This window comes from Bradysia coprophila, unplaced genomic scaffold, assembly GCF_014529535.1.
Source record: "Bradysia coprophila strain Holo2 unplaced genomic scaffold, BU_Bcop_v1 contig_350, whole genome shotgun sequence".
Taxonomy (NCBI): Eukaryota; Metazoa; Arthropoda; class Insecta; order Diptera; family Sciaridae; genus Bradysia; species Bradysia coprophila.
In genome coordinates, this window is record NW_023503608.1 from 10,312,108 (window position 1) to 10,338,187 (window position 26,080).

Below are 26,080 nucleotides of genomic sequence, written 5' to 3' on the forward strand. Positions count from 1 at the left end.
CAAAGTTAAGCTAGGATTAAAAACAAATAAGGGATGTGACACCCATCCAGCTAAATGTGTTATCGTAAAGCTCCTCAACAGTGGATACTTTCGTACTAATTTATTTCACCGGAACCGTATACAAATTTAAACTAAAGCGTTTCCGCTAAAACATAATTTTTAAGATTACCACCGAATTTTATTTCTCTTTTGAACCTCACATCACACCAAACGACAATATTGTTGTTTGTTTACATGATTGGTCATAATAAATTTTTCATAATTTCGTTGGCTTCGACGAATATTTTAAGTAAACCGTTGATTGTAATGTTAAAAAAACACAAAAGGCACATCTCCGCACAAAATCTGAATTAAATCACATCGAAATCACCGAAATTATTACACTTTTCATGACCGACACTAGTTTTTTGTGTTGATGATTTGACGTTTCTAAAATAATACTCATGTTACGATTAAAGACTTTGACGACGATTTTCTTCGTTAAACCATATTTGACTAAGTTCAGAGTGGATGTGATTTGGGTGTGAAATTGAGTGGGAATTGCTATTTTCATAGATTTTGTAAATTTTATAAATTTTTTTCAATTTGACAATATTTTGGAAATGCCCGATGTACGAGTTTCTTATTTTTCGCATTTCTACGGGTATTTGACAAAAAATCGCGAAAAAGTCGATACGTCCCCCCCTTATTGTAGCAGTGACGAGATCGTCGAGAAAAATTCAGTCACATACAGTTAATTATTAAAACAATAAGGTATCGGTCCGTATTTCTATCTGTATAGTCTATGTTTTCATTAAGACTACTATTAAGAACTAACTCACGGACACTTATGTACCAGAGACACTCAAAATCGCTTATACCGTTTATATGATTTTTATTGAAATCTTGGAAGCTTCTACAAATCTGTAATACAATTCATATTCATAATGTAAACTACTAACTTTCTCTAAACTTTTTATTAAACTTTTTTGAAGAAGTTACATTTTTTATTGTTTATAAGTTTTTTTTATTATAATGAATCGAACATGCGTTTTTTATTATTATAAGTAAAGTTTTTATATCATTTTCACTTAACAATAGGTTTACATTTTTATAAATTTATACTAGTTTTATATGAATTACCTCATACAGAAAACTTTTATTATTTAACTTCGAATAAATTTTTATTACTTTGACATTGTGTCTTTTACTTGAATTTTTTTTTCTTTCTTTTTTTGTTGTTGAATAAATTGTGTTAATATAATTTATGTGTGTGTAGAGTTTTAAATAAATTTCATTTGTGATTATACTAAAAATTTCAAATGTTAAAAAATCATCAGTGCATTTTGGACTTGATCTCAATCCGAAATGATTTCATTTAGCACAAATGCAAATGTATTACAAGAAAATGATAAATAACAGTCATGAATATGAAGTGATTATAGATATAGTCGGTTATAGAAGTTGTGATATAAAGGAATTTTTATCAGGATTTATCTGGAGTTAAATAATTTTATACGATACATGGATATGGGAATGTTTTGATTTTTTGTTGGTTTTTTTTTCTTCTTCTAATTAAGCAAATATCAATCTCATAATTGTGTTATTGGGTATTTTACGATGAATTCTATAAACTGAATATATCATCGACATCGCTGCAGTTTTTTTTTTAAATATTTTAATTATTTTTTGTTTAAATATTTTTAATTATTTATTGTTTAGTCATTTCTTCGATTATTATTTTTTTAATTATTTTATTTCATTTATTGTTTTGTTTAATTTTAATTTTAATAACTTTTTTCAACCGTTTAAATTGACAAACGTCAATAAAGCTATACTAGAGTGCTCAGCTCATTCGACTGTATCACCTTTCGCGACAGGTTGTTATGTACGCATCGATCTATAAAGCATTCTACGAGCAATTGTACTTTCAAAATTCTAAAACGTTCCAATATACTGTTCTATTATTAGCAGATTAAATGTAAAGTAGGTCCTTACAGAGTATATCGGCGGTTATAAATTTAACTCTCACAGATTATTAATCTCGATAAACTTATAGTCTCGAGGCTACTTGTAGATGTTTCAGATGTAGCCTCGAAGCTAGTTTTCGTCAAGTTTATCGATGAGTTAGATTTATCAACTGTCACATACTCTGACGGTAATTCAGCTATAATGTTTATTGTTTTTATTTATTTTATGCTACCAGCGACAAAATTGAAAGATCCGTTTTGGTTGATCGTAGATTTGTTAGTGTATGCATTTTGTAGTAAGGATATTTAGGAATCAGAACCACAACCATCGGCGGCGGACCTGAAATTTTGCGCTCGTAGCACCCATCTTTATCCAACTTGTTTAAAATTCTTTTTTTTAACTTTTGTTTTAACATTTTTTTTTACTTTTTTTAAACTTTTTTTAAATTTTTTTAAATTTTTGTTTTTTAAATTTTTTTTTTAACTTTTCCTTTTTAAACTTTTTTTTAAATATTTTTTTAAAACTTTTATTTAACTTTGATTTTAATTGTTAATTTTATGGCTCAGTATTAATTAATCGTTTTTAAACAACTGGTTGATAGCTGCGATTATACCCTTAAACGAAATTTTTATTATGGATATTAGGGGATATTATTCAAAACTTTTTTCTTTTATAACGAGATATCGAATGATTTATTATTTGAATTAATTTTTGTATTAAATAAGTTTACTAATTGATTGTTTCAGGTTCATTAATCGTTTATCTAAAACGTTTATATGTTTTTTATATGTTGAAATGTGTAATGATTTATGTATTGCGAATGGAACTTGACTCAAATGAAGGGAAATTCGTAATATTTTGTGATTTAAAAATTCGGTGAAAATTCGTTAGTTTTATGGTTTTGTTTAGTAACGCAGGGACTTATGACACCTCAAAACAACAAATTTCCAAGGAATCCAGGAAGTGGAGTAATTTCTGTTTGAACAAAAGTGTAACTGTTGACTTACATACCGACTTAAAATTCACCCAATTCGAACACCTTAAATTTCTTTGGTTCTTTGGCATAGAACAAAAGAGACATTTGGTGGAATTTCGCATTCCGTGTTTTTCATGTCGCTATGTAAATGCACAGACACATACCGTCATATAGATTTAATTCACTTTAGTTATGGATTTTCCGAAGTTATTACAAACTGAAGAATATTAAAATTCGTCGAAGCTTCATCGCAGTGCATTTAATAATAATTATTATGTTGTTTCCATTTTCTTTGTTCTAGAATGCAATGCGTAATTGGAATAGTTTCGGTATCTGCGTCCTTTATATCAATTTGTGAGTAAATATGATTAATTTTTTTTGTTTATAATGATTATTGATGATTACAAGAACTTATTAAAGATGAGAGAGATTATATTCCAGTTAGTTCAATAATTTTTAATGCGATGTTCTTTGACAGTTTTTACCTTTAAATTTAAATCGTATTCTATTGTAATACGTTTCTTATACAATTTTATTTTTATTTTTATGCTCTTACAATTGTGAATATTTTGGATTTTTTTTTCTTTTATTCGTAAGATCGCATAATATGCAACAATTTGACTTAATTTTTAACATTGTTTTTTGGTGTCATTTTATTTTAAATAAAATCTTTTAAATTTAGTGTAAACAGTTTATCACAGATATCTTACGTGTAAACAATTTCTGTCAGTTAGTTCGATTTTTATTTTGTTCTTTTAATTGATGTGTTTACACAAAAAGATAACAACCAAATAGGAAAAGCAGTCCTTTATAATATAGGATTGAATAATACGACAAATTAATTTTGGAAAAGAAAAAGAAATTAGGAACAATAAAACCGTTCACTGTTCAAGAGATAAACAAATTGGAATAAAAATATTTTTGAATGTAGGAAAAACGTCAGATATTCTCACCGGAAAAGTGGACGAAGAAAAACTATCTCTCCTTTTTATTTTTATATTCACTTTTTCACCAATCGTAGAAATATGTAATTCTATTTAGCACTCCGTGAGCGATTAGGAGCTGTTACACGATCGATTCAGACAATAGAAATCCTCTATGGAGTAATTATACGGAGAACACTTGATTTCTTTCATTAAATGATAACCAGCCTGATTTTGAGGAAATTTTCGTTACTAATTTCTTCGCTCAATGCATCTGATAACGTCTTTTAAATCGTTTCAACGGGAGCTATTCTAGGATTAAATTTTTATATTAGATATAAGATTATTATATACGATAAATATGAATGCTTCCCGCCCGGAAAGATTTAAGTACTAAGTATACCTGCAACGCTTTAACAAACTGCTACTCTAGGATTAACTTTTTTTAATAGGCGATTATTATTCATAGAAATGCTGTGCTCCCGGAAACGATTCAGTACTAAATTAGACGCTAGCCATAATTTTTACAGAGCGCTCTTCTTAATGAAACCAGATCGAAATCTAGTACTTCAACGTATACACATTTGATAATGTATTGGCATATAAAATTAGATGTAAAAATATAATTTAGTCTGTGGATATGATAAGTTTTATAATGGTAACTAGGACTGGCACTAGACATGTGCGCTGGACAATTTTGGTTTATCGTCTCGGAATGAGACTATGAAAAATATAAAAATATATCGGCAACTTGATTTTCCAAACCAATTTAGTAAATTTTAGGAGTTGGCGGCACAAAATGCCGTCATATTTAAGAAATGTCAGCTTATATACCTGGTCGTGGACAGTAATGTGGTGTTAAATTTTCTTAGAGGAATCTTGTTGATGTCTGAATTCCGTACGTCCAAATGTTATATGAATTCTGAAAAGACTTTTTTTCAACTGACTTGTGACAGGTTAAAAATTTGTGTATAATTAACTTGATAACTTAACAAGTCTCTGCAGTGCTCAGCAAACTTTTTATTCCAAATTTGTTTTATTAGATCAAAAAACAAACATCAAAATTATTTAAGGAAACATTTAAAATCTTTGAGAGATATTTAAAGTTAAGTTTCTTTGTTTCTCTTTCCTTCATTTTTGTTTAATAACAAATTTCAAATGAATTTTCTTTTTATATATTTGTTTCTATTCTAAAGACATAATAATGTTATTGACATTGAGTTTTGGATATTGGTTTTGATATAATTTTTTTAATTCTCTTTTTTTTGTTATATTGATTAATCGGTAATGGTTTTGGTTTATATATAGGCCCTGTGGAAACACTCGAAACGTCATACTGCAGACGAATCGTAAAATATCTTGAGTTATATGTGTGAAATATAAAAAATGTTTGACTTCTTCAAATAAAGTTACATTTAAATTTTTTTGTTTTCTTTTTTAAATTTTCTTAAATATTTTGTAGCAGACAAAACAATTACCATCTGAAATGAAGTATATAGTCAGTCCATGGTTAGGTTTATTTGTTAGCAAACGTTTGGTTCAAATCAATTCAGATAACATTGATGGGACCTGATATAACATAAGGTGTTTCTATTTAATATGGACCAAGTGTAGTAAGTGTATCTGAGATACGGTTACAATGACCACAATTCTGATTTCACCAATAATGTACGTAAAAAAGTTGCAATTGCTTAAAATCAAAATGTCACCGTCTTCGTATTGACCACAATAGTCATTTTGGGATAAGAAAACTCGGTTCTAGACTCAGTTTGGGAGTACTTCTTTTGCCTTAAAAAATCTGTTTAGATGGAAAATTCGTCGGATGATTTTTCAACACAAAATGTACGCCTACATCAAATATAGTCCGGAGTTTTCTTATCATAAAATATCTTAGTTGTCAGTACGAAAGAAGCTCGGTCTCGATTTTTTGTAATTTACATTTGTTTTAGATTACATTTTTTGATTAAATCAAATTTTTAGTATGAGAGGTACCTTAAACGGATACTCTCACGAACTCACGCTTACGATTTTTTTAAGCTTATGGATTTACTTCAGCTCTGGTTTATTTGTGCTGAAGAGGAATCAATTGAAAAGTGTGGGCAATTTTTTGTATAACTGATTTTTTGGACGAACACAATTTCCATGTCCCATGTTAGACTTCACTTCACTTCAGTTAAATTTTTTAAATGGAATTTTCGTATAATTTTGTCTGTCACAGAGACAATATATTTATGACCTTTACATATTGGGGTTTGTCGTAACATTAAATTGATTTATTTTGGATAGAAAAAATAGCTGGATTACATATACGCAATTTTTATAGGTTTCTGTGGTCTTCATTCGTTAAGTTTTTGAAGTATCGTTTCAATATTGACATTGATTGGTAAACGGAAAGGTCCTCGGTTTTTATAGTTTGAATTCAAAAGATTGATTATTAAGGCGAAGCTAACCGCACATTTAACTTAACTCATATACGTAAAAAATAGATATGGCAAAAATAACAACAAAACGAGGTAGCATTCATATCGAATATTAATTTAGTTTGGCAGCAGAAAAATCAATTTTATATTTGCATTAGGTGTAGTTCCTTTGTGTTGGAAAATCTATTAAGATGGAAAATGCGTCGGATGACTTACCAACACAAAGTCTACAGCAACATCAAACCTAAAGTCGAGTTTTCTTAAAGAGTAACAATGAATCTGAGTTGCGGCACAATTCTCTCAATTTTCTTTTGTTTCGGTTTTTGATCGGTTTCATCATCACAGTCTTAGGTGTCAATACGAAGGTAGCCTTATTTTGCCTTTTTCTATTTCAATTTATTCACGTGCATTAAATCAGATGTTTGGTTTTAGCTTCCATAGCTTCGCCTTAACTTGACGAATTTAGCTTCTCAGAAAGTTTTTTTTAATATTTGGATTTGTTTGGGACAAGGCGGTCGAACAAAAATAATACTGTAAGAATCACATATCCATTCTTAACTTAGGAAGTCGTAACAAAACAGGTTTTAAGGGATTTTAAGTTACGAAATCTTTAAATTAGGATTAGCTGTACAGAGCTTTACTGCTTTCGTTGAAAGTCAAAAGCTTCAAATGAATCTTGATCGTCCAAAGTATTAAAAAGTTTGTTGTATCGCCATGTAGGAAAATGATAGTAGAACGTCAGTCAAGCAAGTGACACGGTACCCACGTTATTACTTAGAATTATACAACTCAATTTAATGAACAGTTTTATTGGGATTCACCGTTTCACGTAAAAAATAATGATCAGAAAGGTGAAATTTTGAACTATCTCTAACTTTAGTGGACTGCTTCGGAATGGAACCAAAGGTTGTTATATGCCAAAATGTGTAGACATAGGCAAAATGGAATCCAATGAACAATTTAACGTTCACTGCACAGTAGTATAAAATATTTTATACAACATATAGCTTCTGCAAAAGAAATTGGCAGGTATCTACGAAAAACATGTCCATAACACTGAGACTATTCGCAAATTCGCAGGCACCTGCCGAATGATCACTTCGAATAAATTAATGTTCTATTTTAATGAGATCTTCCTAGTCACATGTAGATCAAGTTTGATAGGAACATGGTTAGGGGAACCTGATAAATAATTTTTTCGTTTGTTCGTTCTTCGATTTGCGGTAAATAAATATAAAAAACGAAAAATAATATTCTGTAGATTACGTTGACACTGAAATTGTGAATGAGTGTGTATTATATTTGTATGTTACTAGTCAAAGTTACATTTATTCATAAATTATTGTGTCATTATTCGCTAAGTCAATTTAAATAATATTCCTATAAGTTATGCCTTAAATGACTATTTAATTAAAAACTCTACTTATTCGCTTCTTCTGTTCATGTGATTATATTACGCATTTATGAAACTCTTAATTAATTAAACTTTCTAATTTATTGAAATTTCATTTTTTTCGGTTTTTAATTTTATTTTTTTAATTTTTTTTTTTAATTTTTTATAATTTTTTAATTTATAACATTTTACATAATCCTAGAAACCCTTTCTCAGTTTTATCAATTTTTGTTTTGTTTTAAACAATCGAATTAAATATTTTCTTCAAATTTTATTTAATTTTTTTTTAAACTTCTAGGTGACTAAAAAGCGTATCTAAATTAACGATTTAGATTCTATTTAGATCTGAAATTGAATAAATTTTTGAAACATTTTTTTTACTTTTCACTTTTTATTGCGATAAATTGAATTATAATCAACGATTTTAACTTAGTGCTACAATTATATATTAAAACAATAATATCGATTAGTTTTCACTGGATCTCACTCTTTGAGTCTTCATTTTTTATATTTTTTTTTATTTCTGTGTTAAGGTAAAGCCAAAATAAATTGATCAACTCTGGTCTTTGACAATTGAAATATAATTGTCAAAAACCAGACTCGATCATTTTATTTTGCTTTCATTTTATTAATTTTACAATTTTTTTTTCTTTAATTAATTGTTATTAATATGAATTAAGCCCTGAAATATTTTGTTGAAATACTGATTTTTCTTTAGTAGATCGACTATAAACTTACTATTATGCTTAGAATTTATGAATTCAGTTTTATTTTGTTGAGCGATTTTTTTTTAGAAAATTAATTGTTTTTTTTTTTTAATGGAACATCTTTATCTGTAATATGAATTCTCACTCCAAATACAATGACTACAAACCTTTGCTTGGCTCCTAGTTTTCGAACCGAACCATCATATTGAAACAGATAACCATTTAAAGTAGAAAATGTTGACTGACAAACGTGGGTGGTAAAGCTTTAAACAGCTTTTCCAATTTAATTTGATTCTTTGCGCTCAATAGCAAGCACAACACTATTAATTTAAGCTCATGGTTCAATTTATAAAGCAACTCATCTAATTAACTTTTGCCGAACTTTCAGATTTCTTTAGGGTTCACTGTTTTTGTAAAATTTGTGCTCGATTTAACGTATCTCAAAAAAACAGCTGCGTAGGCGATACGATTATCATAACCACCCATTGATTTTAATCAGTAAATGTACGTAAATAAGATGAAATTGCACAAATACTCAAAACGTCACTGTCTTCGTATTTATACTAATAAGATCATTGCTTTAGCTTCAAACACTGGAAATGACAACCGATTTGTTCCAGTCAGTTGTAAGTGACATTCTATAATACATGCGTGTAGAAACCACACATACAATGGTATGCTTTGCTTATACAGACTCCTTTAAATCCATTTTCACAGTTGCACAAATTTGGAAAATGGATAAAGGAAAATGCAAGAACGAATGATTGTGTGCGTGGAATGCTTGCATGCATATTATACAAAATTACAAGTAAATAAATGGAATAATTTGTTATTTCCAGTGAAGATAGAGACAATAGAACAACAGAAACCTCGGTTTCAGATTTGGTTTCGGTGAACTTTTTTTGTGTGTTGGAAAATCTGTTAAGATGGAAAATGCGTCGGATGATTTTCCGACACAAAACATGTAGCGATATCAAATCTCAAACCGACTTTTCTTATCCTAAAATATCTTAGCTGTCAGTACGAGGGCGGCTCGTTTTGTTTCTTCATAATTTAAACTTATTTGAGTAAACTTATTAACTAGGCCAAATGTGTGTTTATATGAACCCTACGTCCAACTCGATGCGAGATATAGTTCTAGAAGCATAAATAGCCGTATCATAGCGTTGCTTGGTAATGGTTTCTTTGATGTATGGGAAAACGAAGTGATAAGATGTTCCATATTTTAAGAATCTTTTTCTTTTTCATTTCATTCTTGTTTGAATGCACATTTCTAATAATATTTACAAAACTGAGCATCTTTTTGCATAACAACGGTCACGAACCTATATATGATCCGTAGCCAGAACGTTACGGAAATGAAAATAATAATTGAAAATTAATGAAAATTTCCAATTCCGTCTGTGAGGACACGACCAAATTCAACATATAAGTAGCTGACTGATGAAACAAATGAAAGCCGAATCAATAGTTCTGAACATTTGGCAATTGAGATTTTTATGGCAAATTAAATACATAAATGGCAGTCCGTTGAGGTTGAGTTACTAATCACGAAAAAAAAGGAAACGCCAAAAGCGCCTGCCACAAAAATATCCCACAATGCAAATGCTCAAAAAATCAACGTAATTGTGGATTCGAAAATTTTGACACATTCAATCATCCGGATCTAATCCAATCAATTCGGCCTGCATTCGTCCCTTTGTTTTGCAAAATATGGTCAGACAAAACACTCTCAAAGCCAATCGAAACTGTGGCGACATCGCCGTAATGATGAGCACTTTCCAGAACGAATTCAATACACCCAGCCAAACAATACTAAAATCTAAAATTGGCATATCGATATCGCCTAAAAATAGTTCGTATACTCGTACCGAAATGAATGGACACCACGACACCCAGAACATTGCCACCAATGCGAATGACATGGCATGGCTGGGATTGGCCAGATTTTCGGCCAACGCTGTTGCATATTCTTTGTCGTGTATAGGTTCACCCGATTTCAGTCTTCGCATCATGATGAATATGTAACCGTAATTGTAAACTATCGATATAACGCTGGGACCGAGTACTAAAATGGCAAGCGTTGCACTGTATGCAGCCATATTTCCCCAATCTAGTTTACAGATAAAGGCTTTGTTATCGAAAATCGGATCGCTGTAGCCCAATAATGGTGGACAACAAAGTAACGCGGATGATATCCATGTGAATGCCATCCAGCATTGGCACCTGTTGATTGTAAAGAAGAAATTCATATTACGTCAGCGCTATAATCTAGACATATATTTTTGTCATCCATGAAGGCTACGCACTCACCTAGTTTTCGTTTGAACAGTTTCATATCGCAGAGGTTTCCTAACAGCCAAGTATCTATCGACAGATATCCACATAAACGTGTAAACGGAAACTGACCACAGGGTAACTTCCAGGTAACCCACACAACGACACGCAAAATCGCCGTACTCCCAATCTCCTGTTATTGTGGGATATACCGACAGAGGAACTATGAGTAAACCGCATAATAAATCAGCTACGGCTAGCGATAATAAATAATGGTTGATAATTTCCGTGGGGCCAACTGTTGATTTCCAAGAATTGCAAACGGTAAGTTAGTACACATAATATCTGCTGATTGTCGGTTTGTTGATATGCTTAGTCTTACCTCGGAAATTAACAATTGTCGCTATAATAAGCACATTTGAGAATACTATTGCTACGGCCAAAACTAGTATTAGAACGGGCTTGGTAAAATCCTCAATATGTTTCATTTGAAAGTCTGACGTGAATCCAGCCTGAATTGGTGTGAGATCATAGGTGGCATTATTTGTAACATTCCGAAACTTGTACATCCAATACTGCAAAATGAAAGAGGAATTTATGTGTGAGTTTCCTTATAATATGGATCGTAGGGATAATGTTAGGGTTGAATTATGAACCTACAGGCTTGTTAGCTTGAGATCCAAATTCTGAAATGGAAAACGTAAAATAAACTCTTCGGCTTATGGTACGATAGTCTTTCGAATGAAGAAACTGCAATTAGATTTTCAAGCCGCGACCTCATCCTTGGTATCAGCCATAGGTCTTAGTTTGTTTTTATCATCGTTCCGATATCCATTTCCGCAACTTTGTTCGATTCTTAACTTACCATTCAAGATTCCAGAAATGTCTTCATCTAGTCAGCCCCAGGTGCATTGTAGATCCTGTTAAACGAATTTTTTTGAATGGTACAACATTTCTTCCGAAATTTAATAACATTCTTCGCATTACCTCACGTCCGGTCATGACTTACACTTAAACGGTTCTGATTGAGTACGCCTCACGAATTGAAAATCATTACCGTATTTCCTTTGGAACATTTAACGATGTCAGTGCGTTAAGAAAATACAATTTTCATGTGATGTTCAAGCCAATTCTATTCTCTAGCCATTGCTGAAGTGGTGGAGAATAGGTCAAACTGATATTCCTGTAATTTGATATGTGAAAATTAATACTTTCGGTAACGATACTTGGAAGTATAATAGTGATTGTAGGTATTTCAAAAAATGATTGTCGATAATTCCAAAAATGACTACATAAAATACCTACAAGTATTATTGATCTGTCGTTTCAAATTTTAGTATTAAAGAAAAGAAAACCTGATAACTGGAAAACTTTTCAATTTTCTATAAATTATAAACATTGATCGACCTCATTCTATTTTCGTTCAAGACAAATAAAATCCAAGCTACAACACAAAACATCATCGTTCAGATAGAACAAGACATACAAGGTAACAAGTTGAAAAGTTCGTTTCGTTCCTTCGATGAAAATATTTTAAATGCCTGCTGTTTTGTTCATGAGCAAAATTGCAGCTTTTTCTTTTGATAAATAAATTTACAATCAAAAATTTGAATCGAATATATAAGTACCAGAACGAACAACTGTATAGATATACAATGTACGCAATTGCCGTTTTATGTCGATAAATATTTGATGGCATACTTCAGTGTTCATTTCTGTTTAGTTTTAGTAGATGTACAGTACGTTTATTGTACGAAGTAGTCGTAAAGGATTACTGTTTCTGTGAAACAATTTTCTCACCCGAATAAAATTGAGCTTTCAAATTCAAATAGAATATTGTAGCATCGACTATCTTTGCTTCCGATAATCGTATTCGATCCCATTTCTCATTTGACATCCTACCTGTACTGTAACGAAATTGTATTCGTTCAACATTGCAAACAAAAACTCTTGCACAATAAGATGCCTATTTCGGGTGGTGTGTACACTGTACAATGTAACGTCTAACCAGCAAGTACCAACATTAATCAAATTCATGAGCATGCACCACCGATTCTTTTTTTAATTTAAAATGCAAATTATTTTGGTAGCACCATGATGTCCTTGATACGTCGTAGCTATAAATTAAGCTTCATTTTTTTTTGGAGCGGAAAGCTCAAATCAAGTGGAAGGTAGAATAATAAATGGGCGTTATGAGGTAGAATTTTGTAGTATGGATATACCCAGTTTATACACATAATATCAACAAATTGCTCTACGTGAAATATAGGACATTTTTCATACGTAAAATATGGTATGCTAATAAACAATAGCATAGTTGCTATTGTTTGATGTTGCGTGTGTTCGGGTGCCTATAAATTTTTACTAAAATAAATTAACAATTCGTACGGAGTAATATCAGGAGCATGTGGAATGTGTTAGGCTTTATATTCCGGATAGTATATGCTTACACGATGAGCATAACGTTAATAAAACAGCAGCTCACGCACATATATTTCGGAAAATATTACACACACAAAAATATTCATTTGATATCCATCCATACTTTACTTTCTATTTTTGTGATAAAACTACCCTGTAAATATGAATAAATTTGGTTTTCTACTTGCTTCGGTCCGCGATAACAATCAGTCTATAAATGTTATATGTGTGTGTTCACATTTTCCATAACTAAATAGCCATATACCAGCGAACCACAGCGCAACAATAATAAAACATAAATTCGCCGGAATATTTTCGATGGAAAATTGCAAGTTGTAATCAGTGAAATAGTAACGACTTGGTTTTGGTTTACATTATAACATTATTTATCCGTTTTATGAAATGGGGACAATTTGTTAATTAAATCAGTTAGTATTTTGATTGAAACATTGTGCGGAACAGTTTGAAAAACGTCCGTTTCATTCACGTTTTTGTTTTTCTGCTAGTAATTATCAAGCAAACACAACGAATGATAAGTTTTAAAAATAGTTCAAATGTGGTTTTTAGTTATATATCGTTATGCTCGTGGTGCTGGACACATTAAATTTAGCTTGTCGTCAGACGTAACACTTATTTTAAATTTGCAAATGAGTTTGTGCTGCTGCTGCCTAAGTTTTGTTTACTTAAGTACGAAATGATGATTGTTAATTACCTGAAAACAATCGAATTTAGATTGCTTGAAACAGAGAATAAATTTTTTTCAATCATGGCCTAGTTTTGGTACAAACGCTGAGCATTATAGAAAAGAACAGATGAAGTAACATAGTTCGAAAAGAAATTGTCCGCCGATGCTCATACTCATATAAACATCTACTATCAACAACGACAAATATAATCGATGAGCATTGTCTAGTGTTGTCTTATATCTCGGATTATGTGATAAAAATACTGAAATAAGAGATTGTTTATAACATTTGAAGTAAAAGATTTAATGATTTTATTTAATGACAATTTTAACTTATTGAAAAATTTGAATTCTGCCTAAGCTGACTTTAACTTGTCAAATATTGCTATTCATCTGTTATCGATAAACGACGACAAAAATAATGACAAGCTCTGGGTAATATGGTCTTTTATATAGTAAAATACATTTTCCTAACTAGTGTTGAAATATCGTGACTTAGTCGCTTATTTCCCACGTCGTTTAGGAAAAACATTGTTCCTAACTTATGCTAAAATGCTTTTTTTAGCGAATTCGATTTCAGCACTCGCCTCCAGCTCGAGCTGGAAACCTCTCATTCGCTAAAAAAGCATTTTAGCATTCGTTAGGAAAATAACTAGTTAAACAAATTGAAGTACAAGATTTAAAATCAACAGATTTAAATTACTTTGATCGATGGAAGTAATAATAATACTGGTCATATGCTTACCGTCTGTAACAGGTTAAAGCAGACTTGACTCGACTGCGAGGCTTCGTACATTTGGGACCAAACCTATCTTTCCCGTTTCTCTTCTATATACTTATTGAAAAGTATCATCTGAAGTGGATCATACCTCACCTTTTCTCTTTAGGGGTTTAGATGGACCTAGGATCATATAAATTAGAAGTGATCTTTGGCCAACAGATTATTTTTCATCTTGGTACATTTGGGACTAAATATTGCTACATTTGGGAAAGGTAGGTTTAGTCTCAAATGTACCAAGGTCACAAATGTACCAAGGTCACAAATGTACCAAGTCAGTTGCAGGTGTCTGCTCATTTGGTATTTTCGGTTACTTCTCATGTAACACAAAGAAAATGGATTTGCCATGCATTTCTTGCGAGTAAAATACTTTGACTATAAAACGTGAACTTTCATTTCGATTCTTTTTTGATCACATACAAATGTAATAAAATGTCGACAATAAATTTTTGTCTGAAATTCGCACGAAACTGTGTTTATAAGTGAGAATGATTTCCATTGAAAGAATTTCAATTCATTTCGTTTTTAATTAGAAACTAAAGTGCAATCACGTCCTTAAATAGCAAAACTTGTATAGCCATTATATCACCAGCTGTTTTGTATAAATAAAACATGTTCTCTCGTTCCTGTTATCATTATTTTAATTTTGAGGAACGGTTCGGAAATAAACTTGTTGATTACTGTAAACGTAGTTCACAAAAAAAAAAATACGAAATCGGTCTCTTAGCATTGTTCGGTCGTAAATACCACTCATGCGAGTGCAAATTTAAAAGTGTATTTTTTTTTGCTTCTAGTTTAATAATAAAACCCAAAGGTATGTCATGTATAAACAAAAGATACGTGGGAGTGTTGCTTGAGTGAATCATTCAACAAACGTGTATGATAGGGAAATAGTTTCTTCATTTTTATTGAATGAAAAGTGTGCATTTTGTAACGTCGTAATGTAAGGATAAAATGACTGGCAATAACTATCGTTCCTATTGATTTATTATTCGATTGAATTGGAATCTCTGTGGAAATAGTTACATCGAAAAGTGATTACAGGATGTAAATGTGGAAATTGTCGATGTTTGAAAGACCAATATTGGTAGATGTTCATACGAACGTATTGAATTTTCTTGTTTGAATAATTTGCCATTTTTCAATTAAATCCCTGAGTTTAGAGCAAGGTACGTAGAGCACTGTGTCAGGGCTAACCGTTTTACAACTGCAAAAGGTATTGACATGGTCATATCATGCTATTTCTTTGTTTTGCGTATAACCTAGGAAGATATTTTACTTCATGATCTATGACAGAGCTACCGTTTCCTCTAGGCTTTGAAGTTTCTTTCAGATTCATAAATCAGAACAATATTTTGTCTTAGCTTAAAAAGTCGTTACTGTGACTCTGACAACTCATCTTAAAAAGTCTTTTCTAAGGCAAAATGGAAGCTCAACCGAACCAGTACCTAGTGACGGTCCTGCATAGTTCATTAGTTTAAATTGCAAAATTATAATTGAACTTTGCTACATTCATTTTATCTTTGTCCACATACTCACACACACATCAGATCTGTAGAAGCATTGCAGCCATCGAGAGAGTAAAATTATTCGCCATGCATCATTATGTCCATTGCAATAAATTTCCACCGACACGTTGTTTGGGTTGAGAAAATCGAGCCAAATATAATGTCGCTTCGTTGAAAGTTAAAATGAACTGACAAAGCTAAATTTAAGTGTGTGTATAGTGCCACACAGCAGTTATACGTTATGTTCACCTAATTTTTTTCTTTTACATTATTTATTTACGAATTGACATAAAATCAATAACCAATAAATCGGGTCTTCGTGTACCTGAACTTTTTCAAGGGAAGAGGAAAGATACAACGTGTATAAATAATGCTAAATATGTGTTCAGTGTCATCGTCTACCAAAAGCGTTCATAGTTTCACACGATTTTCGGAATTCGCTTCCCATTTACGGTATATAACATTCGTAATGAGTATACGATATAATCACATAAAACATTTTAAAACGAAAACAACGTATCGCTATGACTATTTCAAGGAATCGTTATACTGCGAACGTTTTAGTTTTTGTTATTTTGTTCGTTTCGATACGCTCATAAATTCAATCGCTGCAATATTTCATTGCAGAACAAAGTTCAATATGCATGTAGATGGGGATGTTTAGTCATGCAACTCTTGCGGTATAACCTTGCACATCGAAAAGTGACATTTACGTCTAAATTTAGTTAAATCATTGATACGTTAAATACCAACTATAAAATGTTTCGCATTCAACAAACAATGCCATGGTATGTACATGATCGACATTCAATGTCGAGTTGAAATGAACGGAATTGCACGCTCCTAAAAATGCAAACAATTTGGTTTTTTTTTGCACACCCTGTCGAGGTGAATTTTCCTTAAATGCTAAGTTTGGATCTTACAGCAATAGATAGATTATACTACGTTTAGTAGCCTCAGCAAAATCAACACACACTCCACGGCAGGGCCTATTTTTTAGAAACATGTTCTTAAAAGTTTCTTAAGTTTCTTAAATATTTTTCAAAGTTTCTAAAGTTTCTCAAAAGTTTCTGAAAAGTTTCTCGAATTTTTTCTTGAGAAATTTTAGAAACATTTTTAGAAACTTTCGAAACTTTGAAAAACATTTGAGAAACTTTAAGAAACATGTTTCTAAAAAATAGGCCCTGCTCCACGGATAATATGGTCGAGCCAAAAGTTTGCTATTTTTTTAGGTGAGATTATAAGTGATACTTTAGGAGGAACTGTAGCGAATTTATTAGAAAATTTAAAATTTAGCATCGATTAGAATCCAATTTTTTTCAACGAATATTTAAGCTCTGCCAAAGCTCCTTTCAAATGATCAATTGCATCATCCATAGCGAAATATGCCTCAGTTGGATCCGGATGATTGAATAATGCTTCAACGTTTGCCGATTCTTTCGATAAACGATAATGGAAAAGGAGTTGAGCTTTGTGAAGAAGAGTGCGTTCACTGTCGTCCATGCGGCTAAGATATCGCTCAACATTTGCCGAGATTCGATAAAATTTTTCGAAGAATCGATTTCTTTTGATGTTCCATACGTTTCTTGTATGTATTCGTTTAACTTAAATCAAACAAAAGAGAACCGATGTCGCATTATAATTTAATTCAACCTATCGAATTGGGAATTATAAATCTTACCGATGTGTTCAGTGTTCATTTTTGATATGCAATTTTGGTATATTCAGCTATTTTGAATTTGCGATTAAGAGAATGAATTGAAGGAATAGATGTAAAATTTGAAAATAGATTTCGTGACAGTAACACTAGCTCACTTAGTTTTAAGGCATGTACGACTATGCAAGGTTCTGAAAGAACAGGTTAAGACACCCACGTGGTTCTTTCAGAACCTTGCGACTATGTTCCTATGGGGATAGTCTTTGTCTGTGAGATATAAGGGATTCACCTTCGTATATCGCGCTAAACTTTACCGATTGCGTATTACGAATAGAAGCCACAAAACGTTAGCATTTTGTTATAACACAAAAGCTGAAACATTTTTTGACTAACCATTGTTATCATTACTGTTGCTGCTCGCGTGTAAAAGATCACTCTCAGCCGACTCATTCGGTCGGCGATTACATTCAAATATATCTTCGTTGTTTGACAATCGAAGCTTTTGTTATAGTTACTTTATTTAGATATTTTATCTGCCTAGAACGATAATCTCGATGTTATCCCTCTAGGGCAAATTTGTTTATCTCGATATATCTGTTCTCGGCAGATAAAATAGTGTATGCACCTCTTGCCAAAATTGTTATCTTGACGTGTGGACATCACAAATCTCGCCTTCGGCTCGAGCCGTGATGCCCACATCGCAATAACAATTTTGGCATAATACATAAAACATAATCTACTATTCCCCCGTAAATAAATTTTCAATTCCAAAATTTGTACATGCTTCGATATGCAATACGCTAAACTGTTGAGAGAACCATCTTAATCTTAATTCATCAATTTTGTCATAAAATCAATACATAAATATTGCTGCTGGCAATTGAGCATACAAAATAAATTGAATCTTGTGGATGCTGAACAATTCTTATTCGCCAAGCGTTTCTTAATACAAGCAAAGAATGCAAAATGCATCTCATCACATCACTTTAACAAGGCTGACATATTAAATGAATAGAGACATCTAAGTTGAACACATCGTTTTTCTTAATCGTGAAAGAGATTTGCTGTAACAAAACTGCGCCAACAATGGTGACAACGCATTGTCACTATAAATTAGATTATTTAATTTGACAAAATGTAATTTACCGGCTAGCGGGAGTGAAGTTGCTCTTAAATGAATTATTGATAGCGAGATTTTGTGTTTAACTTTTAGATGATAAAATATAGAACGTAATTAGGAAGCAAATGTTGTTTTGATTTGCTTCTTTTGCCTTTATACTAGTCAGAAAAACATTTACTCTAGCTGTATAATCTACTATTATTGCATTGACGACCATGACGTTGTTCCTAGCACGATTTATTAAACTAAAATAAATTTAACTTAACTCACTTTCAACACGGAACTACAAAATTCCTAGATTGTCAATTGATCCCTTTAAGCTAAGTAATCACATAGCTCCAAAGAATCTGCATGAGGCACAATTTTTGTGAAACCTGTTTCCGATATTTTCTTAAATTTTCGCACATGTTTTCAGATTTTCAAAAAAAAAATATTTTTGGGAAAATAGACTGTTCTGCAGCTATCCGAAATTAAGGAACTAGGGATTTGTAGTAAGCTAGCCAACGAACTGAATTTGACCATATGTCAACAGGGACGAACAGAATAACGTCAGTCAATGCAATAAAAAATCCTATGCTGACTAAAGAGCCTATAAACTAGTGCTTAACTGTTTTATAAGATTACATACCCGTGCCATACGTAAGCAAAAACCTATAAAACCGATGATTTAGCGAGCAATTTTCTAAAGAGTACAAAATAGAAATTGTTTTAGAATTAAGGAAACCTTTTACTTAATTGGCGAATTGTTGAAAATAAAAATTTTATGTTTTCCTTCTACAAAGCCTTTGTATAGCCTAATGACCCATCATAATTATAATAATAATATCCGGAGTTTTGAATCATTTTACAAACAAAACAAAAACAAAAATCTACCTTTCACATAGTACACTCCAATTAATTAATTAAATCAAAAGAAAATTGACCCAAAATAGCATTGTTTAATATTCAATAAAACAGTTAAATAGTTAACCAGTTCGGGTGTATAATTAAATTAATTAACTTTCAATGGCGATGGATGTTATACTCCCCATTTTTAGTTAGTAGCATGAACTCTCAACGTTTCGATAATAGTTACAAAGTGTTTTATATGTTCCCATTATCAGTATTATGTTATGTATAATAAACCAGAACTTCTATTATAATGCCACAATTTTGTACCTTTCACAGACATCCATTTTTAGAATAATTTTTCAAACGTTCAGTAATGAACGATGTAGTCATGCTTGTATTTTATAATTAGTTTACATTCATACAGTACAAATTTTGTACATTTTGTGCAATGTAGCTTGATTTATTGTTACGACAAAGGCCGCTTATATATGGGCCCATAGCCTTCGAGAAGATCGCGATTTTCGTTTGATTAAATTCAAAAAAGGCAGTTCAGCATTTAAAGTCGAAGTTTAAAGAAAATATTAAATATGCTCCTGCTGAGCCGGTCCATGCGAGCTGCGAACTTTTTTAAAACTTTTTCTTTCATCCTCATATACAAATGGTAGTGTAGTAGATAAGTATATACATCGTGTGTACAGTGTACATTGCACGCATACTTAAGAAAAGACTTGTTCGTTCTATTAAAACTGCTAGAAACCATACGTTGTATGGCCAAAATGTGTTTCCGAGAAATTGAATGAATTCAATCAATTAATCACTAGGAAGCTGTATAAAAGTCTGAATTTTCTTCGAACAATTTTCTCATGAAAAGTCACAACCAACAGAATTGGCATTTGTTTCGGCGATATTGTACGGTTTCATTATGCTATTCTACGGAAAGCCGGAAAGTCTCGAAGTTGGTAATAAAAAAGGAGAAAAAGTTTTTGAATTTGAATTAAATTCGAATAAAATGGAATTTGTCGGAAGTTTTCTTTTTCTTGCGGAGAAGGAAATATGATTTACAGAATACTTTTTGTATCGATCACCATTCTTTGGTAACTGTTTCATTTATGTTCGGCCACTTTTACGAACTTTAAAGATTTCCAATCACTTTCATAAACCGTATTCGGCCAGAGATAATAAGATAATTATGTTTTCGTCGAGGCAGGGCATACCAACGTTTATATCCTTAATCGTTGTAAGTGTTTCTGTCAGCATGTATTAGTGTGAAATAATCTATTACTTCTTCTGGTTAAAGCGTCACTGACTTTTGTTGTCGATGTCGGTAAAATACAGAGTAAAGTTAACCAGGCAGGAGCGCTGTATTTTTTGCGAATCAAATTTTTCAATTTACGTCAGTGTTCATTTGAGTTCATTTCCACATAAGGTCCCTTATTTGACGTTTCGAAAATGAGCCGCTCCCCGCTACCGCCTGGTTTATTTTACTCTGCCGTGCTCAATCATAATGAATTTTGACTCTTTGCATGATGACTGTGATAGAAAAGAAGAGAAAGAGGAGGGTTCCGTATGGACTAAGCGTTTTAGGGTCGAAATATTTATAATTTGTGTTGATATGAAATACATTCCAAAGTTTCATAGTGTCACATCCTTTTGCTCTAAGCGACACATTTCACGGATGAAATCTAATTTAATTCTTCTATCTCGTTTTAACTATTAAATATTGATTTCAAATTCAATTTGTGATTATAGTAAACAAAAAATGAATCACTGAAATATTTATTTTGTTTTTATACAAAAATAAGCAATTTCATTCGCTATGCGTCGCACCATTTGCTGCAAATCGACAATATAATTCTATATGACTTTCTATATGCTTAAAAACACTGAGGAGTCGGTACTCTAATACATAGCTTTCCATAGTTTGAGGAAAGTCGAAATTTCTATTTTGTATAATAAACTCTTTGGCAATATTAAATTCAAAATCAGTCGTCACACCTATGTGTTGTGTTTTCAACTTTCATAAATGGCGAGCATCGCTACATGTCGTTTAAATCTTTTACTTCCTTTGTTTAAAATATCGATTAGTCTTAGGTGGAAAGTCATACACTTCTCCAGTTTTACTATAAGTTTTGATATATAAGAGAGCACTAGACTAGTGTAACTAATGAGAGCTCATCTCTTGTTGTTGTCGTTTCTCCACAGTTTTCCTAGCATAATTTTATTGCGTTTTTCCGTGATAAAACATGAAATTATAAAAAACAATCTCGATCCAAAATATCACTTACACATACGTGCCATTACTAAACGTTTACCATTAGTTCGTTGACTTGAAATCAAAATTAATATTTGTTCTATTTACGTTGTGCCGATGCGAATATTTACTTAAAAATTTACAATTTATTATAGGAAGATTGGAAAATTTTCAATGAAAATCGTTTTGCACGCAACATTAATCAAATAGAAATACAGTTTTCCACACAGGCTCAACCTACAACTCATAATATGAGTTGTATATCATTTTCCTTTCCTACATGATTTGTAATGATGAATTCCGTAATTCCGACCAAACCCTAAAAATTCAACCAAAACCAAAACAAATTGTTTCATGGTTAATCATTAAAGTGAATGGCAAAATTTGTCTATTTTTGACAAAAAGTTAAAAATAAACAAAACAAAAACGAAAATGTATTTTATCTATGTCATGTATGCGTTTGTATTGTTTCGCTTTTCCTCAAACAAATAAATATAATCTAAGCATTTGGTATTTTTATATACAAAATGAATATGTTTCTGTATCAACGACCTCACTTCTTTTATATTATTTTTCTGTGTGTTTTTTTATATAATACAATTAATGTCGTATATCCCCATTCACTGTTCAGTTTTCTCGGTTCTCCGTCATATAAGCATAAAACCTAATTCATATTCCACGTTATAAAACTTTCATCCGTTTGTTCCCCCATTTAATCAATATTTTTCGAAAAACAAGTCCTATCAAATATTCATGTGTGTGGAAAGTAACAGTTCCGTTTTTTTTAGTTGAATTATTTAGAATGAAAGTAACCATTGGAAACGACATGAATGATTTTGTTTTTGACTAACAATCAAACATAAATACAATAAACGCTACCTTTTAGCTTTCGAGCAGGCTTTTCCTCACAATACAAAATGACGAGAAAAAAATCTGTTTGTATTCTGATTTTGTGTGTATGTATATAATACGGTTGACAAACTGTCCCGTGCGTTCTGGAGCAGCCGAATCCTCGAAACGTTAAAATGTTAACACTTTAAGATTCTGTTCTACTTTCATATAGCACAATTTCACCAATACACTTAAATAGCACAGTTCGAGACAGGTACAGCCGCACGGAGGCTTAGAGCTTATGTAGCTTTGTGATGAACTTTTTTTTTCTTTTTCACATTAAACTTTGTTAAATATAAAGAAAAATGTTTTTGCTGCAATTATTCCATTTCCACCGAATACACGGAAAGTATTCATTGAAAAATCTACCGATAAATACGACAAATTCAATGGAATTCGTTGCACAATTTGTCAGAACTGTAAAATTCAGGACAATTTTCCTGTCTAAATTCTATAAGCACTTTTCACATAGACCAGCGACGTTGCAACACACATAAAATTCCAACGACGACTACTCAGGACATGACTGTTCCCAAACTGTGAGAGCTTAACATACCACACAAATTTGTTGAGTGTATGTGCAGATGATTGTGTTTGTGGAAAATGAAGTGAAAAGAAAATGTTGAAAAATATTGCCGTAGACCGAGAAAATGAGAGTATCTCTCACTCAATGTTATTGCTTTTGTGTATATTTACTCGATTTACTCAGAACAATTTTTTAATAATAGAGACTTTGGACTTGTAACGTGTATGCGTTGTATATGAAGTTTTTTTATACGTTTTTCCTCTTTACCGGAATTATTTCCGTCGAGAAACAGTTTTCATCAAAACTTTCTTAACGTTTCAAAGGTGGCAGGCATTACAAAATTCGAAATATTTCCAACAAAATTTTCAAATTTTTCATTTCATTTGTTTTCAATTTGCCACTTTCCAATCGTCGCTTTCGATAACAAATTACTGTTTATCTGCTAAGATCAAATTCAATTTTAGAAGAAGACTTTAACGGTTTTTTATGTTAGTGAAAAGTTCGAAGAATTCAATTAGTTGGACTACTACTAATATTTAACTACCTTTGATCGAAGTAATTGGAAGTTTTTTTTATTGAAATCTTGCAATAGTTTCATCATGCACTTTTCTACATGCACTTCTATCCAGAATTTCGGATTTTCTGTGATTATTATCAACAATCAACAGATTTTACTCTGATATTCAGACAGCTTGATTTGTGTAATCTGTCTTTTATTTATTGATTTACAACCGGCTCCCAGGAAAGCTTCACTCTCATTAAATCAGATGTTTATTGAATCACAAAAATCGTCAATTTATCGTAATTAACAAGTTAAGTGTAGGAGGTACATCGTTTTTTTTACAACAGTGATAAATAATGATGCAGTATTATATAAGCAGTGCTTATTAAGCACACAATGTCTAGAACACCTTCTATAAACAACGCATCGACAAACATGCTTCCAACAACAAACTTCAGCTTTCTCTATTTTATGTATTTCTCTTCCCCTGCTGTGCTGGCTATTCATCACTGGGTAGCAAAACAGTACGAGCAGTAATTAATCAATGGGTGTTTGATGCGTATACGCACTTTATTGTATTTTCATTAAATGATATCGATCTTCGTATATATTACAAGCTTAGAGAAGTTCCCACATTGAAATGAATTTTATCTCTCATTTTCATTCTGGATGAGAAGAATTGTAATGTTTTTGAATACACGCGCATAGTTTATCCATGCCTTTGCGAGAAATTCTCTTTTTTGAGGCAGGACACATCTTGTTATAGTAAATAATGTAACCTAGTATGAATGAAGTGGATTGAAATAATTACCGATTGAGACAATGTATCTGTGCATGGTCCTGCGTTTTAGGATAGAATGAAAATTTCTAACAAATAAAAATTGACGTAGGTAGTAGTCATATAATAAAAAAAATTTGGCAGAGAGTAAAAATACCGAATGCGGATGAGAGATCATGCGGTAAATAATGAGGTATAGCGTGTTTTCATTATTTTAATATTTTCTGTTTGGAAACAGGTAGGTTGTCTTTTCGACAAGACAACAATAAGCGATGAACCTTGATTGGTACACTCTCACCAAAGTCTATGTTCAAACTGATGAAGTAAAAGATTTCGTATAAAATATTACAGGTTAGTTCACTCGAACGTTCAAACAGATTTTCTAATGAAATTACGATACGCTGAGTTCCAAGAATAACAAGCAAATCGTCATATCTTCTGTTTGAATATTATTTTCCTTTAGTATGACTTTGGTATAAGTTTTAGTCGTCTCATCAGGTGTTCACTAAAATACAAAGGTCTACTACAGAACATTTCCAAGAAGATACAGGATAAACTATGACACTATCTGAATTATGTTTTGATAGGTTTTGACGAGCCTGTTTGTTTGAATAAAATTATTAGCCAATTTAAACCTATTTCGGACAAAGATATGCCGGCGAGGAATAAAAATAATCTGATGTTAGCTAATCTTAATGATTTATGACACAAAGGCATGCGACACGCTGTTAGTCATAATAACAGAATCAGATGAAAATACTTTGAAAAGGAAGGGGTGACGCAAGTTTCTTGTCTATATGCTTGTTAGTTAATAAGTAAAAAATGATATAAATCAATAAATAGCACCCTGTCGAAATACATAAAATGTTTGTACCTGTAACAACATATTATTGAAAACATTTTCATAAAATTTCTTGAGTTTCGTTGAAAAATCCTGAATATAAGACTGCATGAATACCCAGTCATATTTTCTCTCTTGTAATGATGAACAACACAAGACAAGGAAATAGAAGACTCGTCACTAATTGAGTGCTCTTCACTCTTAACTGGAAAGCTATATTTTTTAAGGATCTCTTAGTCTCCGTATCCGCAAGAAATTATTTTAAAATCGAAAAAGACACGCGTCACAACCACAATAGAATCGTGAACTTATCAAACTCATTTATTTATTTCAGACAATTAACGTTAAAGGATGATCCTATAATTCATTTTTTAGAGATAAGCAAAACATATTTCGACGTTTTCATTTTATTTATTTTTTACTTATAAGTCCATGCGTGCAGAATGTAAAAGCTTGCACGGTTTTCGATGTTCTTTTTGTTTTGTTGTGTATTGTTGCTGATGATATAATATTATTGCCTTTTTTATAAATTCATTTTTCCTTCGACGTTATTCACCAACAAACAACATTCCTAAGCCAGTTTTTTTTGTGTAACATTTTTTGTTTTTGTAAATTGCTCGTCGAATTCTAACCGATAGAATGGAA

At 31.6% G+C, this 26,080-nt stretch overlaps 1 protein-coding gene across 2 annotated transcripts; it reads right to left on the minus strand.

Annotated features, from left to right (window-relative positions):
- Nucleotides 1-8,478: 8,478 nt before the first annotated feature.
- On the minus strand, nucleotides 8,479-23,326 carry LOC119080915 (G-protein coupled receptor 52). 2 transcript variants are annotated; one of them, XM_037189526.1, is made up of 6 exons: nucleotides 22,777-23,326; nucleotides 11,656-11,829; nucleotides 11,512-11,566; nucleotides 11,029-11,221; nucleotides 10,683-10,944; nucleotides 8,479-10,595 (listed from the first exon to the last, which is right to left on the minus strand). In XM_037189526.1, the coding sequence occupies exons 3-6, from the start codon at nucleotides 11,512-11,514 to the stop codon at nucleotides 10,022-10,024; spliced, it is 1,032 nt and encodes a 343-aa protein (XP_037045421.1). In that variant the 5' UTR covers nucleotides 11,515-11,566; nucleotides 11,656-11,829; nucleotides 22,777-23,326; the 3' UTR covers nucleotides 8,479-10,021. The 2 variants fall into 2 exon arrangements, with proteins under 2 accessions (XP_037045421.1, XP_037045420.1); XM_037189525.1 differs by having other exon boundaries at nucleotides 11,634-11,829.
- Between the last annotated feature and the right edge of the window lie 2,754 nt (nucleotides 23,327-26,080).